Source organism: Sminthopsis crassicaudata, chromosome 4 (assembly GCF_048593235.1).
Source record: "Sminthopsis crassicaudata isolate SCR6 chromosome 4, ASM4859323v1, whole genome shotgun sequence".
Classification (NCBI taxonomy): domain Eukaryota; kingdom Metazoa; phylum Chordata; class Mammalia; order Dasyuromorphia; family Dasyuridae; genus Sminthopsis; species Sminthopsis crassicaudata.
In genome coordinates, this window is record NC_133620.1 from 62,730,026 (window position 1) to 62,749,012 (window position 18,987).

The 18,987-nt window shown below is 38.2% G+C and overlaps 1 protein-coding gene across 4 annotated transcripts in view; it reads left to right on the forward strand.

Moving 5' to 3' along the window:
• The window catches only part of TNN (tenascin N), an 86,438-nt gene extending 70,414 nt beyond the window's left edge, over positions 1-16,024 (forward strand). For all 4 annotated transcript variants that reach the window (XM_074308420.1, XM_074308422.1, XM_074308423.1 and 1 more), the window contains 4 exons: positions 5,961-6,057; positions 6,990-7,157; positions 9,691-9,854; positions 14,678-16,024. In XM_074308420.1, the coding sequence (XP_074164521.1) occupies positions 5,961-6,057; positions 6,990-7,157; positions 9,691-9,854; positions 14,678-14,830 (582 nt within the window). In that variant the 3' untranslated portion in view covers positions 14,831-16,024. The remainder of the gene's footprint in view (positions 1-5,960; positions 6,058-6,989; positions 7,158-9,690; positions 9,855-14,677) is intronic.
• The last annotated feature ends 2,963 nt before the right edge of the window (positions 16,025-18,987 follow it).

Here is an 18,987-nt window from a genome sequence, read left to right on the forward strand (position 1 = left end):
GTGGGATTTGAATCCAAAGGGATATTACAATTGCAATTATAATATTATAATTTCTAGAGGTGAAAGTGACCTCAGAAGCCATTTAGTCCAATCCCTCATATTACATATAAGAAAATTTAGGACTAGGAGCATTAAGGGACATATCCAAAGTGACCCAGGCAATAAATAAGCAGAGTTGGATTTGAATCTAAGTCCTATGATTTCAGAATCCGAGTCCTGTGGAGAGTCAGTCAGTTGGGCAAATAGCATTTATTAAATACTTACTATGTGACAGGATAAATTGGAACTCAGAGGAAAGATATTAAGGAAATATTAGGAAATATTAAGGAAAATAGGAAAGGTTTCTTGCAGAAAGTGAGACCTGAAGGAAATCAGGGAAGCCTGAAGGCAGAAGGACAGAAGGAAGGAGTCCCAAGCATAGAGAAGAGCTAAGGAAAATGCTCTGAGCTAGAGATGGAGTTGTGTTGTTTGAAGAACAGCAAAGAGGCCAATGTCATTGGACTGCAGAATACATAGAAGGAAGCAGGGTAAGAAAGCTGGAAAGGGAGGAAGGAGCCAGATTATGGAGAACAAACAAGATTTTATATTTGATTCTGGAAGTGATAGGGAACCACTGGAGTTTGTTGAATAGGTTTACCATGCAGACTAGAGAGGTAAAAGTGGATCCCAGAGAGGAGGGAAGACATGGCACTTCACCTGCAAGAAAGCAGCAAAAAATCTCCAAAATAATGAAAACTATGAAAAGTAATTAGAAAGCCACCTGACCAAAAGGTTGGTGAACTCCCTGAGGAGCCATTTCTTTGAGGTCTCATGTATTGATTTATTCTCTAACCCCTCCCCGCTTATGAATTAATTCATTATACCTGGAAATCAGAAATAGCTTAAAAATTAAGGGAAGTATTGAAAAAAAAATTAAATCTGTATCTGATTTATCTAAGAAATTTCTGTGGCAAAATGTGACCTAAGATTCCAGAGGAGAATCTATAGAGAGTTGAAGGAGCTCAGTGCTCATTTATTCTAAATTTTTGCTTATGAGTGTGTAAGATTTCTCAATTTCAAATATGGTCTCTTCAGTCTTAAATCTCTGTATGCCAATATAAATCACCTATTGTTTCTTCAAAATTCCTCTTTCTTATTCACTACTAAAAATCCCTCCAAAACTGCCTGACTTTGCTGTTGCTCAAAGTAAGAGGAGATATGACAGATATGGCTCCCTTAGGTCCCAAGTAGAGAATGGTTTAGGATTCATCAGAAAAGTTATTTGATGTTTTGTTGCTTTCAAGGTAAAATACTACTGAACAATGAGTGCTTCTACCAACATAGAAAGCCTTATGAGGCTCAGATGATTAAGAGGCAGTAACAGCTGACATTCATATTATAGCTGGAGGGGACCTGAGAAATCACTGGGCCTTCTCACTACTCAGGTCTCTTCTGATTTGTGTTCTATTCATAAACTATGTAGTTTATGAGAACGACAACATGGTGCAGTGGATAAAGCCCAGATACTTACTAGATGTGTGACTCTGGGCAAGTCATTTCACGCTGTCTGCCTCAGTTTCTTTATTTGTAAAATGAGTCGAGAAGGAAACCATTCCAGTATCTTTGTCAAGAAAACTCCAAAAGGGTTATGACAAGTCAGACCTGATTGAAATGACAGAAAAACAACATGCAGTTTATGAAGAATGGGCAAATTAATAGAAATTGGGCAAATAATAATCGCAGATTCTTAGATGAAGGAATATTAATACAAAGTAAGTTGATTGAGGCTGCCATTACTAAGCCTGTAGAAAGCCTCATAAAATCATACAGAAGCTAATTAAAGATGAGGAGAATCTTAAAGATCATTTAGTTTATACTCCCTCATTTTAACAAATGGGAAAACTGAGACACAGAGAGGTCTGACTAAGAACCAACAGCAAAGATAGTTTCAGAGTAGAAATTAGAGTCTTGAGTCTCCAGCACCCTGGCTGCCCCTTTTACAATGTTATTATTCTCTTGTTCTTTAAACAAACAAAAAGTACAGCCCAATATCAAAATTACCTTGGAATCTTTAGTGTTGATGGGAGATACAGTGAAAATATCTCTACAGTCCTAGAGCTGGGGGACGGGGCAGAAATGTGGTGGGGGGACATGGTTGTGTTATGGACAAGCTATATTATATTAGTCTTTAGTTTCAGATGATTTCACATGAATGATTTTTATTTAAGGGGTGTCATTGTATACCTTTTACATACAACAACACAAGGTGGCCAGTGATAAAGTGCTTCAGTGCATTGTATAGATGCTAAAAGGCCCATAATTTAAAGAAAGAAATCAAGAATGTTTTTTTTCATTCCCACAATCCAAACAGTGTTGTATCCACTGGGCCACCTAGCTTCCCTTAAATGGAAGCTACTTACTCCTTTTTTGTTTTGTCCTGACTCCTGTGCTACCACATTATGGACTATTAATCCCAAGGAAGGATCAAAGTATGAGTTTCCAGAGCTGAGATTTTATCATCCTTGGAAAGGGGGTAGAAGGGATAAAAAGGTTGCTCCTCCTCCTGAAAAGGGTAGAAGGAACACAGAATCAAGATGCAGTGTGTCTTATTAATACAAGAGAGCTAGCATGCTAATTCTCTTGCCTCAAGGCAAATGTTGTGAAACAGGGTGGGAAGAAGGATGAATGACTGGGTTTTCAACTCTGCCTCTGCATTCAAATGAATATAAAGGAAAGTAGACAGAAAGAGTAGAGAACTGCCAGGTTGCCCTTTTTTACTAAAAAAGAATCCATTTTAAGCTTAGTTATGATTGCATTTTGCCTGGCCATCGAGGTCAAGCTGAGCTATCTGCTGTCAATCCTGATAGTACACAGAGGTGGAGACATTACATTTATAATGGGACTTTCAAGTTTGTCACATTTGAAAGGATTCAATTTACCCTGGTTGGAAGAAGTTTCCCTTCCAAAGTAGCAAAAAATATGAGAGAGAGAGAGAGAGAGAGAAAAAGAAAGAAAGAAAGAAAGAAAAAGAAAGAAAGAAAGAAAGAAAGAAAGAAAGAAAGAAAGAAAGAAAGAAAGAAAGAAAGAAAGAAAGAAAGAAAGAAAGAAAGAAAGAAAGAAAGAAAGAAAGGAAGGAAGAAAGGAAGGAAGAAAGGAAGGAAGGAAGGAAGGAAAGAAGGAAGGAAGGAAGGAAGGAAGGAAGGGAGAGGAAGGAAGGAAGGAGAGAGGAAGAGAGAAAGAGAAAGAAAGAAAGAAAGAAAGAAAGAAAGAAAGAAAGAAAGAAAGAAAGAAAGAGAGGAAGAATGAGAGAGAAAGAAAGAGAGGAAGAAAGAAAGAAAAAGAAAGAAAGGAGGAGAAAAGAGAGAAAGAAAGAAAGAGAAAAAAGAAAAGGAAAGAAAGAAAGAAGGAAGGAAGGAGAGAGAGGAAGAAAGGAAGGGAAGGGAGAAAGGAAAAAAGGAAGGAAGAAAGGGAGAAAGAATGAATGAAAGAAAGGAGGGATTGAAGGAAGGAAGAGAGAAAGAAGGAAAGGAAGAAAGTAGGAATGAAAATGATGAGAGGCGCAAAGCAGAGAGTTGTGGGAACCCCTTCTGGTCAGTGCAGGTCCTTCGTAAAAGCATGTATGAACCTGAAAAGTTAGACTGGCAAAAAGAAATTTATTGGCACTGAGAAGTCAACTTTTGCTAGGAGACTGACTTCCTCAGTGGCAAAGTCCTGACAGAAAAGTAAAGGTCTAGCAGAGAAATCCTGGCAGAGAGGGAAATAAAGAGGGGTGTTAACCCCAGAAAAGCTTATCTTTTCAGTGAGCAGGGGGTCCTATCAGGCAGCTATGCCAAGGAGAGAGAGCGGTCCCTTGGCCTGGCATGGTCCTGCTTTTAAGTCCTCTGCAAAGAAATGAGCCCCAAAATTGCTCTTTTAAAAGAGATTTGAGACTGAGGTTTCAATTGAATGAGGTTACAGCCCCTAGGCCTAGATTTCCAGTAGGGTGGGACTATTTACTGGGAGTAGTCCTGAGCCAATCTTTAGCTCAATAAGAATAGAGAGAAATCTAGATCTCCAGCTAAAAGAGACTACTTAAGTTTGAGCTAAGTAGGGAGTAATTCTGGCCCCAACTAGTTCCACCAAGATAACAGAATGAAATCACTTTATCTTGATTCCCTGGGGTGGGTCTTTAGCAGGGGAGAGCTTCCCAAGAGTTCAAGGAGAATTTCTCTAGGGTTTCCCCCCAAATCAGAGGATGCCTTCATGGTTCCTCCCCATCAAAAAGGAAGGAAGAGACAAAGAATGAATTAAAGGAAGGAAGAAAAGAAGGAAGGAAGGAAGAAGGAAGGAAGAGAATGTGAATGAAAGAAAGGAAGAGAAAGAAAGAAAGGGAGGGAAGGAAGAAGAAAGAAGTTGTTCCGTCTCTTCTGGAGCCCATTTGTTTTTGTTGTTTTGTGTGCAAAGATAAAGGAGTGCTTTGCCTTTTCTTTATCTAGCTCTTTGGACGGGAGAAAACCGATTAAGTCACTTGCCCAAGGTCACAAAGCTGGTGACTGAAGTTACATTTGAACTGAGACTTCCCACTTTAGTCTCTATCCACTACACTAGTTAGGAAGTATCTCTGAGAAGGAAATAGAAAACAGCTCTCATTATGTCCATTAAAACAATTCAATTCAAACAAACACTTATTGGAAAGGTGGTGTGGTGTAGTGGGAAGAACAATGGAATTGGAGTCAGAAAATGTTGGTTTCAACTCTGGCTGGACTGCCCCTGTCAAGTTCTGTGTTTGTGGAGCAAATTGCTTCATTTACACATAGAGGCACGTAGATATCTCCTTAAGTCATCTTCAAAACAGGGCTAATGAGCATCACTGGTCTCACAGGGGAGAACATTCTATAAATGTCAGTTATTTGTTTTCTGAACAGACTAGGCAATAAAGGGATCTGAAAAAAAAAAAAAAAAAAGACCAAAAACTTAACCTGGGGTACATAAATCTGCTTTTTTTTTTTTTTTTTAAGATATTTGATAACTTTTTCAATATAGTTGTTTTGTTTGTTTGTTTGTTTTTCATAATCCTGTGTATTTTATTTTATGCACCTAACAACATGATTTTGAGATGGGATCCAGTGTGGCTTCCCCAACCTGACAAAAAGATCTAGGACATACCAAAGAATTAATGACCTTGAATCCAATTGTACCCCAAAAAGGAAATCCACATGGAACAGCTAGGTAATAACACGAGGTGGCCAGTGATAAAGTGCCTCAGTGCATTAATGGTACAGATGCTAAAAGGCCCATAATTTAAAGAAAGAAATCTAGAATGTTTTTCTTCTTTTCTACAATCCAAACTCCCTCTCACTCTCTTCTCTATGACTTCATGATAACATGAGGTTCTTAAGGATGGAGACTATGAGTCTCATTGTTTTAGATAGTCCACTATGAAGAGTAATGCTTGGCACACAATGGGCACTTTAAAATAGCTATAATAACTATGAATATAAAATTATAGATTATAAAAATATGAATAATAACCTAAATATAAATAGCTAAATAAATGAAAAACCAACAAGTTTATAAGTACATAACAATTTTTATTCCTTTCCCATTCAATAGTATCTGGGGGAATATGGATACTATTCTTTTTCTGTATTCAGTGATAGACATAGATGTAGATATGTCTATGTCTATGTCTATGTCTGTCTGTCTGTCTCTGTCTTTCTCTCTCTCGGGGCACTGGTCCTGGAGTCGGGATGTCCTGAGTTCAAATACAATATCAGACTCTTCCTAGCTGTATGATCCTGGACAAGTCACTTAACCATGTTTGCCTCAGTTTTCTCATCTGTATAATGACCTGGAGAAGGAAATGGCAAATCACTTTAGTATCCTTGCCAAGAAAATCCCCAAAATGAGGTCATGGGGAGTCAGATGCAATTGGAATAATAACTGTCAAATTGTCTATATGTCAAAAGTAGGAAATGTCATGAACTTTTCTCCCATGACAGGTATTTCAGAGACGAAACACTGGTCAGTTGGACTTCTTCAAGCGTTGGAGGAGCTATGTGGAAGGTTTTGGAGATCCCATGAGGGAATTCTGGTTTGGTATGACCTCTGAACAATTTTAAGGGATAGTGCTGAAGGATGGATGGATGGATGGATGGATGGATGGATGGATGGATAATCCTGACCTTGGAGGGTTGGGCAATTTGTTGAAGTGCTGAGAGTTCACAGCATGTCCCAACAATTAATAGTGGACTTACAGAGTCTATGACTGTATGGAGTGACCCCATGGGAAGGCCTCTGGTCAGATTTTCCGGTACTCTGAGCTTGCAGGAAAGCTGAGGATACTATGAAGCAGCTTTTCTCCCTGTGTTTCTCTTTTATCATTTGGCTGGAGCACCAGAAAAGTTAAATACCAGCTCTGTGGAAAGAGATTGAAAAAGTTGGGGGTTGTTGAATGGGATTCAAAGCTGTCCCACTAGCAATTTTAGTGTTCCCCGAGGCCCCATCACTAATGTCAGTAATTATAAAGATTTTATCTCCTCTCCTTTTTCCTGTCCCAGCTGTGGTGAAGGTGTTAATGAGCAATGAAAAAACCAGGAAAGTGAGAAGCACTTGGTTGGAGAATTCAAAGACATCCAGATTGGATCCTTAGCCCCTGATTAAACAAAAATTGATAGTATTTGCTTTCCCTTTAGCTGCAGACATCCTTCTAATGCTTTTCTAGTTAATGCATGTGCCTACTCGGGGAGTTAAATGAATGACAAATAGTATATCCTTCATTTTAAAGATCAGATAGCTGGAAGGTAGCTTGCCCAAAGAGGTCATAAATCTTTGGTGGCCTGATCCCATGAAATCCTTCCTTCCTTCCCCCTTTTTTTTCCTCTCCTTTCCTCATAGTGGGAAATACATTTTAGAGTGAGAAGCAAAGGAGACTGGTTTTATATTATGGGCCTAGATACCAATGGGTGTCTTGTTGGTAGTCAGTTTCTTGAATGGTAGACTAATTAAACTCTTATTCCTTATTCTTTCAGGACTTGAGAAACTACACAATCTTACCACTGGAACACCAGTCCGATATGAAGTGCGGGTGGACTTACAGACAGCAAATGAGTCTGCCTATGCGGTCTATGATTTTTTCCAAGTGGCTTCTAGCAAGGACAGATATAAGCTGACAGTGGGGAAATACAGGGGCACAGCAGGTAAGGGCGCTAGGCTCACTTTCTGACAGCTCGGTTACTGCCACTGGCGATCTGGGAAGGCACACAGGCTGGCGTGATCCCCCACCCAGCCACAGACGGTTCTTAAGTCCTGGGCAGAGGATCAATCAACCAATAAATCCATTTTTATCCAGTGCTTCTGTCATGTCAGATATTGACTAAGCACCAGGGGCTATTACAAACACAAGGAGTTTTCATTCCATTAAGGGGAAAGAAGTATAAATATAAGTCTATACAAAATATATACAATGTAAAGACAAAATAATTTTGGGTGGAAGACATTGGCAACTGGAGGGGGAGGTCAGAAAAAGCCTCTTTCTTTTTCCTTTGTTTTCTTTCTTTTTTATTCCTTTCTCTTTCTCTCTTTCCTTTCTTCCTCTTCCTTCCTTCTTCTTCCCTCTCTCCCTCTTTTCCTCTCTCTCTCTCCTCCCCTCCCTCCCTTCCTTCCTTCCTTCCTTCCTTCTTCCTTCCTTCCTCCTTCCTTCCTTCCTTCCTTCCTTCCTTCCTTCCTTCTTCCTTCCTTCCTCTCCTTCCTCCTCCCTTCTCCCTCCCTCCCTCCTTCCTCCCTTTCTTTCTTTCTCTTCTTTCTTTCTTTCTTTCTTTCTTTCTTTCCTTTCTTTCTTTCTTTCTTTCTTCTTTCTTTCTTCTTTCTTTCTTTCTTTTCTTTCTTCTCTTTCTTTCTTTCTTTCTCTTCTTTCTTCCTTCCTTCCTCCCTCCCTCCCTCCCTCCCTCTCTTCCTCCCTCCCTCCCTCCCTCCCTCCCTCCCTCCCTCCCTCCCTCCCTCCCTTCCTTCCTTCCTTCCTTCCTTCCTTCCTTCCTTCCTTCCTTCCTTCCTTCCTTCTTTCTTTCTTTCTTTCTTTTCTTGTCTTTCTTTCTTTCTTTCTCTTTCTTTCTTTCTTTCTTTCTTTCTTTCTTTTCTTTCTTTCTTTCTTTTTTCTTTCTTTCTTTCTTTCCTTTCTTCTTCTTTCTTTTCTTTCTTCCCTTCCCTTCCCTTCCTTTCTTCCTTCCTTCCTTCCTTTCTCCTTCTTCCCTCTCTTTTCCTTCCTTCCTTCCTTCCTTCTCCTTCCTTCCTTCCTTCCTTCCTTCCTTCCTTCCTTCCTTCCTTCCTTCCTTCCTTCCTTCCTTCCTTCCTTCTTTCCTTCCTTCCTTCCTTCCTTCCTTCCTTCCTTCCCTCTTTTCTTCCTTCTCTCTCTCTCCTTCTTTTTCACCCTTCCTTTCAAAGGAAGGATTGAAGAACATTCAGTAAGATCTGGACTAATCATGAAGAGAAAAAAGACTCAAGCTAATCTTTAATGGATGTTTAAGATTGGAAGGAGAGGAGAGGAGAAGAATAGGAGCAAAGGCTCCTATTTGTTATTCATGCGACTTAGTAGGCTAGCATTTGTGATAGAGGCAGGCATTCTTTGACATGTATTCTAAATGACTGACTTAAATTCTACCACAGAAGTCAACACAGGAAGGATGGGGAAACTCTTAAGAATGAAATTCTGAAGCTGCAAAGAACTTCTCTTTGATGATCTGAATGATGAGGGAAGGATTGTTTAAAAGAGACTGATAAGTTTGGACAAAGGAACTCACCACCCAGTGTAGATTTTTAAAGATCTGCAGAAAAGACGAAAGAGAATAATAGAGGATTAACAAAAAACTGTGTCATAGTCCTGGAAGAAAAGTATTAGGAGCCCTCATTCTCCTGATGAGATAAGGCTGATGAAGAAGGCAGTGGACAACAAAAAGGAGTTTTAGTTGTATTTGGGAAAAGAAGATGGGAGAAAGATAATGAACAAAAGGGCTACTTAAGCCTTATTTTTTCTCTTTTCTCTGACAATGAGAATGATTTTTGGATGGAAAATGAGAAAATAAGATAGAGTATACAGATTTGAAATCTAAGATATCAGAAAGATTATAAAAGAAACTAATAGATAATGACACAAAGAGTGGGACATGACTGAAAATGACTGATCAACAGCAAATGAGCAAGGTAATAGATAATCAGATTACCTGTAAGGTTTCATGCAGCCCAATGATCCAATTATTTTACAACAATGGAATTATCAGAGATATTCCAGGGAAGATCTTTCTTTGGGGTGAAATTGAGTTAATTTGGTTTTTGAATATGTTGAGTTTGAAGGGACAGAGAATTACCAAGTAGAAATGTCCAGTGGAAGTACAGAGCTAGACTGTGATTTTTTTTTTTTTTTAAAGGCTGTAGGTATACATTTAAAATAATGCTATTTCTCTGTCTCCAAGCTATCTGGTGGATTTGTAGCAAAGAGATATCTGGCCAAGAATTAACCAAGAGGACACATGTCATTTTTAGAACATGGCACTTTATGATGTTTGTGTGAACATCACAACTTCTTTGAGTCTTGGTTTCCTCATCTGTAAAGTAGATATTTTTAGGTTCATTTCTGCTTTAAATCTGTTCTAATATATATATATTTTTTCTTATGAACCAAAGTATGTCAGCACTTTGGGTAACCTTCTGAGACTTTATTCTTCTATCTCTTCCTTGCAGGTGATGCTCTCTCTTACCATAATGGATGGAAATTCACCACCTTTGACAGAGACAATGATATTGCTCTCAGCAACTGTGCCCTGACGCATCACGGAGGCTGGTGGTATAAGAACTGCCATCTGGCAAACCCCAATGGCCGATACGGAGAAACCAAACACAGTGAGGTAAGTTTCAGACATTTTCTTTCCAAGAGGTCTCCTCTTTAGATCCATAGGATGATACACAAGTGTGGTAATATAACTCTGTGGCTCATGAAGGTTCAGTAGTTCCCTGTTGCCTCTAAAATAAGTTACAAGATCTTCTGTTTGGTATTTAAAGCCCTCTACAATACAACTGGTATTTCCAGGTTGATTTCATTTCTCATTCCAGTCAGACTGGTTTACTTGCTGTTTTTTGTGCAGAATGTTCTATCTCCCCCTTCGGTACCTATGTCCATGCTGTTCCCTGTCCCTGGAATATTCTTCCTCCTCATCTGGGCTTTCTCCCAAGTGTAGCTTTTTGCAAAGGACACTTTCCTCAAGAAATCTTTCCTGCTTCCTCAGTGATTGGTGTTCCCCTTGCTTCAAAACTATTTTCTACTCATTTACTGTTTTACTTTTTTGCATGTCCTCATCTCTGCACATTTTGTATCTCATTTCTTCTTTCCCCCACTTCCTGCGTGGTATATACACCCCTGAAAAACAGGGATGGTTTCCTTTTGATTCTTGAATGCCAAATGCTTACCTCATATTTGGCACATAGTAGGTTCATATAATTGTTGAAAAGAACTGATTGAAAAGCTATTCCTGAACAAAGTTCTCTGGGCTGGTTTTTCTACTGCTTGGCTAACTTTTTGCTGACCTTACTATAACTGTTTCTTCAAATACTGTGCCTTTGGGACCTGACCTTTCCCCAGATTCTTCTTGGAATATATTCCTTTCTTTACTGTGTGATCCCATCAGCCTAACCAGTTGAGTCAGACATTTAAAGAGCACACTTCTTTTTCCCTGCTAAAATTCAAGGGTGAGCTTGGGGAACAAATCATGTACAAATTAGGGAAAACATACAGTGTGACACTATATACTGGATTCACTCTCACAGAGGTTTAAGTATGAATCAAACTTTCTTAGTGGGTGTGTCATTTCCCTTCTTGGCTCACAATGATTTATCTCAGGTTCTTGGAGGCCTCAGAAAACAAGGTGCTTTCTGTCTGAGCACATAAAATTGCTCTCTTCCAAACCACCTGACTTCTGACTCAGAGACACCCCTGGATTTTACTCATGGAATTTTTCTGAATCAGTTTCTTGTTTTCATGTTTGCCCAACCCAGGCTAGTGCCTGAGAGTGTCCTCTGCCCTTCTATGCTCCAAAGATTTCTTCATCAATTGTTCCCCTCATGTCTCTGAGTAGCACTGATTTTTATACATACTATGTCATGGGTCTAGCACAAGTCATTTCCAATCCTTCTTCCTGGGTCTCTTTTCCACAAACATCATCATATTGCTATGTGTGGAATGAATCTCGAACACTGGCTTTGGAGTCAGATAAGGATGTGAATAATGCCTTACTTTCTAACTGGCTGATCTTGGGCAAGGCACTTAACATCTCTTTGCCTCATTTCCTCAGAAGAGAAATATTAGTTGCTTCTCTGGGTTTGTGAAGATTAACTTAATAAGCATTTATTGAGCATCTACTGTGTGCAGAGTACAAGACAAAATTGTAATACTACTCTTACCTTCAAGGACATAACTTTTTTTTTTTTAATAATAGTTTTTATTTACCAGATATTTGCATGGATAATTTTACAACATTGACAATTGCCAAACCTTTTGTTCCAATTTTTCCCCTCCTTCTCCCCCCCCTCGCAAATGGCAGGTTGACAAATATATGTTAAATATGTTAGAGTATAAATTAAATACAATATATGTATACAGGACCAAACAGTTGTTTTGCTGAACAAAAAGAATCGGACTTTGAAATAGTGTATATTTAGCCTGTGAAGGAAATCCAAAATGCAGGTGGACAAAAACAGAGGGATTGGAAATTCTATGTAATGGTTCATAGTCATATCCCAGAGTTCTTTTGCTGGGTGTAGCTGGTTCAGTTCATTACTGCTCTATTGGAATTGATTTGGTTCATCTCATTGTTAGAGAGGGCCACATCCATCAGAATTGATCATCATACAGTATTGCTGTTGAAGTATATAACGATCTCCTGGAAGGACATAACTTTTTAAAAAGTTTTTAATTTTTAATTTAACATAAGCATAGATAGTTTTTGATATTAAACCTTGCAAAACCTTGTGTTCCAATTTTTTCTCCCTTCCCCAAATAGCAAGTAATCCAATATATGTTAAACATATACAATTCTTCTATACATATTTCCACAAATATCTTGCTGCACAAGAAAAATCAGATCAAAAAAGAAAAAATGAGAAAGAAAACAAAATGCAAGCAAACAACAACAAAAAGAATAAAAATGCTATTTTGTGATCCATACTCAGTTTCCATAATCCTCTCTCTGGGTGCAGATGGCTCTCTTCATCATAAGATCATTGGAACTGGCCTGAATAATCTTATTGTTGAAAAGAACCACGACCATCAGAGTTGATCATTGTATAATCTTGTTACTGTGTTCAATGATCTCCTGGTTCTACTCACTTCACTTAGAATCCATTCATACAACTCTCCAGGCCTTTCTGAAATCATCCTGCTGATTGTTTCTTATAGAACAATAATATTCCATAACATTCAATACTATAACTTATTCAGCCATTCTCCAACTGATGGGTATCCCCTCATCTTCCAGTTCCTTGCCACTACAAAAAGGGCTGCTACAAATACTTTTGCACATGTAGGTCCTTTTCCCTTTTTATGATCTCTTTGGGATATAAGCCCAGTAGAGACACTGCTGGATCAAAGGGTATACACAATTTGATAGCCCTTTGGGCATAGTTCCATGTTGCTTTTCAGACTCCACTGTTAGTGTTCCAGTTTTCCCACACCCCCTCCAACACTGATGATCTTTTCCTGTCATTTTAGATAATCTGAGAGATGTGTAGTGGTACCTCCAAGTTGTGTTAATTTGCATTTCTCCGATCAATAGTGATTTAGAGCATTTTTTTTTTATATGACTGGAAATGGTTTTAATTTCTTCATCTGAAAGTTGTCTGTTCATATCCTTTGGCCATTTAAAAGATGCAACTTTTAAGCACCGAAATGCAATATAATTTGAGGAAAGTGAAAGTATTAAATCAAGAAAGACTTCCTGTAGAAGTTGGTTCCTGAGTTTTAGCTTTCAAACAAATTAAGGATTCTGAAAGCCTTGATGATAAGATGGGGAAAGGCATCTATTCTAGGCAATGGTATGGAGGTGTGAGAAGGAGTGCCAACCTAGAGGAATAGCATGCAGGCCAGCTTGGCTGAAATGGAAAATAAGTAAAAAGGAGGAGGAAATGCTATAATGTGGATAAAACACTTTGTAAACCATTTAAAGGTCAGATTCTCCATTCTATTTTGATTTATTTAGTACTGGCCTGATCAGGGTTCCTCCCAATAGGAAAAGTGAGGTTAGGCCCCTTACCAATGAAAGAGCCAGGGCCTTAAGTGATGAAGATAGAATAGGAAGGCCCAAAGAAGTCTGAGCTTCTGAGCAAGTGTTTAAAATGAGCCACTAGCATTCTTTAAACCCTCACTAGATTCTCTAATGAAAGACATTCATCTGGTTAATGGGTTTGCCTTATGGGCTGCAAGGCATTTAACTCTTATTTATTATTTACCTCACAAATTAAAATACACAAAAATGGTCACTTGGGTCATCTCTTGGCCAGGTCACAAGGTTATTAAGCAAATTGAATATTATTGAACTCATCAGTCAAATGACACAAAATAGAAATTAATTTTTAGTGAGCTATTTGTTTCTCCAGAGGAGAAAACAATTTGAAATGAATCTGGTTTTGCATGTCTTGCCAGTAAGAGTGCTTTAGTGATTGATGCTTCTTCCTCTTTGTGAGGGTGAGTATGTGTCTGTATATGTGTCTGTGCTAGGGGTAGGAAGGGGTAAAGGATTAAATTCAATACCATTCAAGCAGAATTGATCCATTTGTCATGGAAGCAGCATGGCGCACTGGGAAGAGTGCTGGATATGGAGACGGAGCCCTGGGTGCCATTTTCACCTTGGACAAGTCACTGTTTTAATTTCCTCTCTATAAAATGAAGGAGTTGAACAGTGTCCCTAAAGTTCCTTTTAGCCTTATTACCCCTGTTTAACTGCTTGTTTTCTCTACTGGAATCACATATTCTTTCTGCAAAAGGCAGAAGATTCTGTAGATTCTTTGCCCTGTTTTGCTTTACCATTGTGCTCACAGTGATACCCACTAGGACTTCTCCAGGAGTGAGAAGGCAGCTCCATCTCCAAATATCATTCTGATTAAGCTAAGACTTCCCTAAAAGGTAAACATTTGGTGATAAAATCCTCATCTTCCACATCAGAGACTCTAATTACTGCTTGGATCATGTAATTTTTGGAAGGGACTTTGAAGCCATTGAATCCAATCCTGTAATTTTACAAACAAGGAAACAGAGACCCAGAAATATTGCCCAACTACTAAGTATCTGAGACCTGAAGAGAAACTCAGGTCTTCTTAATTCCAAGTTCTTAAAATTATCCACTGTGCCTCCTAGCTATCCCAATAATAGAGGTGAAATGGACCTCTGAAAAACATCTGGTCACCCCTCCTCCTTTAAGGAAATAAATTGTGGCTCTTATTTTAGACAAAGGGCACTGAGGTCCAGAGAGTATAGGCAGAGCTGTGATTAGAATTCTGTTCTTCTGTCAGTGTCTAATCTCCAGTGTGTACACAATCTTTCTTTGTTTTCTTCTATTATTCTATGACAAACAGGAAGCGATTTAGCAGGCAAAGAAGGCAAAGAAGCAGTCATAGAAGACAATCCATTGTCTCTTGTCTCCTAAATACCCTGAGTCTTCCTGGCTTTTTTTTTTTCCTCTAGGGGGTGAACTGGGAGCCATGGAAAGGACATGAATTTTCCATCCCTTATGTGGAGTTGAAGATCCGCCCTCATGGTTTCAGTGGGAAGCAAGTCCTGGGAAGGAAGAAAAGGATGTTGGCAGGGAAGAGAATAATCAACAGAAGATCCAATTGACTGGGAGGTGGAATAGGAAATCATGTAAAGTTGCATAGATTTTTGGATGGGGGTGGGTAGATTACCCATTGGCTAAACTTGAATTAAGATCTGAGCTGTGTGGGGGAATGTGTGTGATCTCTAATTTCTGTTCTCATCAGAAACCCAATCTACAGGTACATTCTGACAAAGCCCAAGCCATAGCAATTCTCTTTTCTTCTCCATCCTCACGGATGCAACATTATCTGTACTTAGGATTTAGATTTTTAAAAAAGTAGTTGCATGGCAAATTAATACCATCTTGGCAAGGATGCTCAGCCTTACCCCAATGATATTCTAGTGATATGAAATGGCTTGAGAATTCTATAAATTCAACTCTTTACCATTTGGAAAGCTCCAGAAATTGTCATTACTTGGATTCCCTCAGTATATATTGTATATGTATTTGTATGAGCATGTCATCCTATTGATAGCATGTAAGCTCTTTCAATGCAGTCACTTAATAAATCCTTGTTAATTGATTGATTGACACAAGTCTATCCAGTAAGACCACCCAATGGGAACAGAATGATGAGGTTAAGGCATTTGCCAGAACTCTGTAGTCCATCATTCTTCCTCATTGCTCTGTCCCTCACCAACAGGTGTTGAGAGGGAAAGCAAGGAGAGGGTGACGGCAGGGGTGGAGAGACTCCCTGAAACATATGGTTAATGGAAAATTTTATGAAATCTTATTCCTCCAATATTCTAGGGAATAAAGCTTTTATTATGCTGCCCATTTTCCATCCCAAGACAATTCTTAGTCTAATCTATATAACAATTTTCATAGAGCTGTTTGCCTTGTGGATTAGCCTGTATTCACCCGGACTTAAAATAATTTAGCATGTTTTAAAAATTGTTTTTCCATAGTTTCTACTCCACCCGCTGTACCACTCATCAAATCCTAACCTCACTCATTTGTCCAGACCCTTTCCTAATGCTTGATGCTGTTAAGCAACCCTTTGTGCCTGAATTTTTTGAAATTGTTAGATATTATCAACCCTCCAAACAATAGGCTGGGAAGTCTTGATGCTTGTTATAGGAAACTCAGAAAGGGCAGATAATTTTGGTTTTTTTCCTTACCATTGTGGAACATTTTCTATTAGGTAATTTGGTTACTATTCAGTACCTTACATTTCTATTTCTGAAAAAGAAATAAATCACTTGATTACAAAAAAACCTAATCTCCAAGTTTCTTACTTTGTTTTTCTTTTTTTACTTTTACTCCTAACCCATATAAGTACATGTGAATTCAACATTTTTGCTCAAGTGTTCAGAAAGTTATAATTTAGGCACAGTGAAGGAACTTGGGGTGAAGCCCATTATTTGCTTCATGACTAATAGAGATAGTGGAAAAGGTAAAGAGGTGGAAAAGAGGGAGGGAGGGAAGAGGGAAGGAAATGGTTTGTAAAAGCCCAGTCAACTTCCAGAGTTCAGGTATTAAGTTATATATTAAGCTTTCAAACAGAAGGAAGGCCTTGACATCTCCAGATTTTGAAAGCACCTGTAAGAATGAATCATCATCCTATAACTTCCCCCCCACCTTTTTTTTTTTAATTTTAATTTTAATTTTTTTAGTATTTCTCCCAAATTGTAATATTATATAATTGAAATAAAGTCTTGACCCTAGGTTAGGAAAATTAAATTCAGGTCCTCATTCTAATACTTATTAGTTGAGTGATCCTGAATAAATCACTTCTCTCTGAGGCTCAGTTTGTTCTTCTATGAAATGGCAATATAGAAGCATTAGCTTCTATTACTTCACAGGGGCAAAAGTAATAATAATCATCGTAATAGTGAAGTATATAAATTAATTTAAGGTTTGTAGAACTCTTTTCTTTCTTAAATTTTTTTTACTCTTTTCTTATAATAATATGGTGAGATCCATAGTCATTAGCTTCCATAAATTCAGTGATCATCTTGGCTGATAATTCTGAGATCCAACCCTTTCCTAAGCTCCTTTCTTGCATCATGAATGGTCTTTTATATATTTTGAAATGTAGGCATTTCAAACTCAAACTCTTCTCTTTTCTAAGCTTTCCTATTACTATTGAGGATGTTGAGGAATTTCTCAGCTTGGATTGAAACAATCTGATTTGAGAAAATCATGCCCACCAGCACGTCTGCCGAGTGGAAGACAAATAACTTCAGAGATTAATTGGAAATAATGCCTAGGTAGCATTTATATAGTGATTTAAGGTTTGCAAAGTACTTTACAAATATTATCTCATTTTATCCTTGGAATGAAATTAGAAAATTTGTTCTAAAGTAGCTAAGGGAGCCACTTAATGGAAAATGAGTCTCCAATGGACTAGACTTTCTTTAAGTAGAACTGTGTCCATATCCATCTCCTTCTGCAAAGGTTACAAAGTTAATAAACAACATTCTGTAACAATTTAAGTCAGAGAGGGAATAGACAGTGGTGTGCTGGTAAATATTTACCAAATAACTCTCTGAAAAACAAACAAACAAAACCCCTCAAAACCTAACTGGCTTTCAGAAAAATAATCTAAAATAAATAAAAAATAAAAAATAATTAGTCTATATTATTAATATCTTCTTTCCTACTTTCTTTTTTGTTGTTGACTGAGTCTTTCTAACCTCATTTTGGGATTTTCTTGTTAAAGATAATGCAGTGATTTACAATTTCCTTCTCCAGCCTTTTTTACACATGAGAAACCAAAGCATACAGGGATGATTGATTTTCCCAGGCTCATGCAGCTGATAGGTGTCTCTATTCATAGTGCCACTTAGCTGCCCCCCACTTTCTTAAATCTTGATAATGAGCAAAAAAATAAATCATGCTCTGATTTGTAGCATTTGTCAGTTTTTGAGGTATCAATGACCATTTAATAATTAGCTTTCTTAAGCCAGTTTGAGATTTTTGAAGGAGGACAGGAAAGGAAAAACCAAATGGGGGAGGGTACTTTTTAGGGGATCATTTATTATATAGCTGGAAGAATTTGTAATTTGGGGAGGGAAATAAACACTCCTTGTTGAAGGACAGGAAAGAGGGGAGTGACTAAATATATTTTTATAATTAAGCAGTCCATTTGATTTAAAACAGCAGAAATGAGGTCCTCTGGCTAGAGAAAGCTTCTGACATCTCCTGTCCAAGGACATCAAATGGTTTTGACAGCAGTGGAGAAGACCATCTGCTCCACCTTATCCTGCCATCTTCCCATTCACCCAGGCTCAAAACCTCGGTATCACCCTCCATTCCACACTCTCACCCACATAGCCAATCTGTTGCCAAATCTTTTTTTTTTCCACCTTCTTTATGTCTAATATGGTTCCCTGAATTGTTCTTTCCAACATGGGGAACAGGTATATGGGAGCTGACAACGAAGGGGAAAAGAGAAGCTAAGGATACCGAAATGTAGATATAATAAATTATAGATCTGGAGTTAGAAGGGATTTCAGAGTCCATTTAGTCTAATCCTGTCATTCTACAAATGAGAAAACTTACCATGATGTTGGGCGACTTGCCCAGGCACGAGGGCTCTTTTCACTGTGCCATGTTGTTTCTCAGAGTTAGCTGTTGTTGTACAAGTGACTTACAGATGAGTCTTTATTCTATGGAATAGCATGGGAAGGAGGGAAAAAAAAAAAAAACACATTTACAAAGCACTCACTATGTGCCAAATACATATTAGATAGCCAGGTGGTACAGTGGATAGAGCCCTGGACCTGGAGTCAGGAACACTTGAGCACTAATCCTCCCTAGACACTAGAAAGGTGACTCTGGGTAAAGTCATTTAAATTCCATCTGCCTCAGTTTCCTCGTTTTTAAAATGGGAATAATAATAATAATAATCCATATCTCCTAAAGTTTTTGGAGAATAAAAATGAGTTCATTGTTATAAAGCACTTTGTAATATTTAAAGCACTATATAAATCCTAGCTATTATTATTGTATATTAAATTAAACACCATATTAAGTAAAGAAATAGAATAGGAAAATGAGACAATTCTTACTCTCAAGGACTTCACATCTTAATTAGACAGCACATTTAGGAGCGTTCATCTTTGGATTAGATGAAAGCCAGCTGGTCCTTGGGGCTTGGAGGGTAAACCAGCAGAAAAGGGGACGAAACCCAGGGGACCTTGGAGCCCAATGACAGGAAATGATATCAATCGAC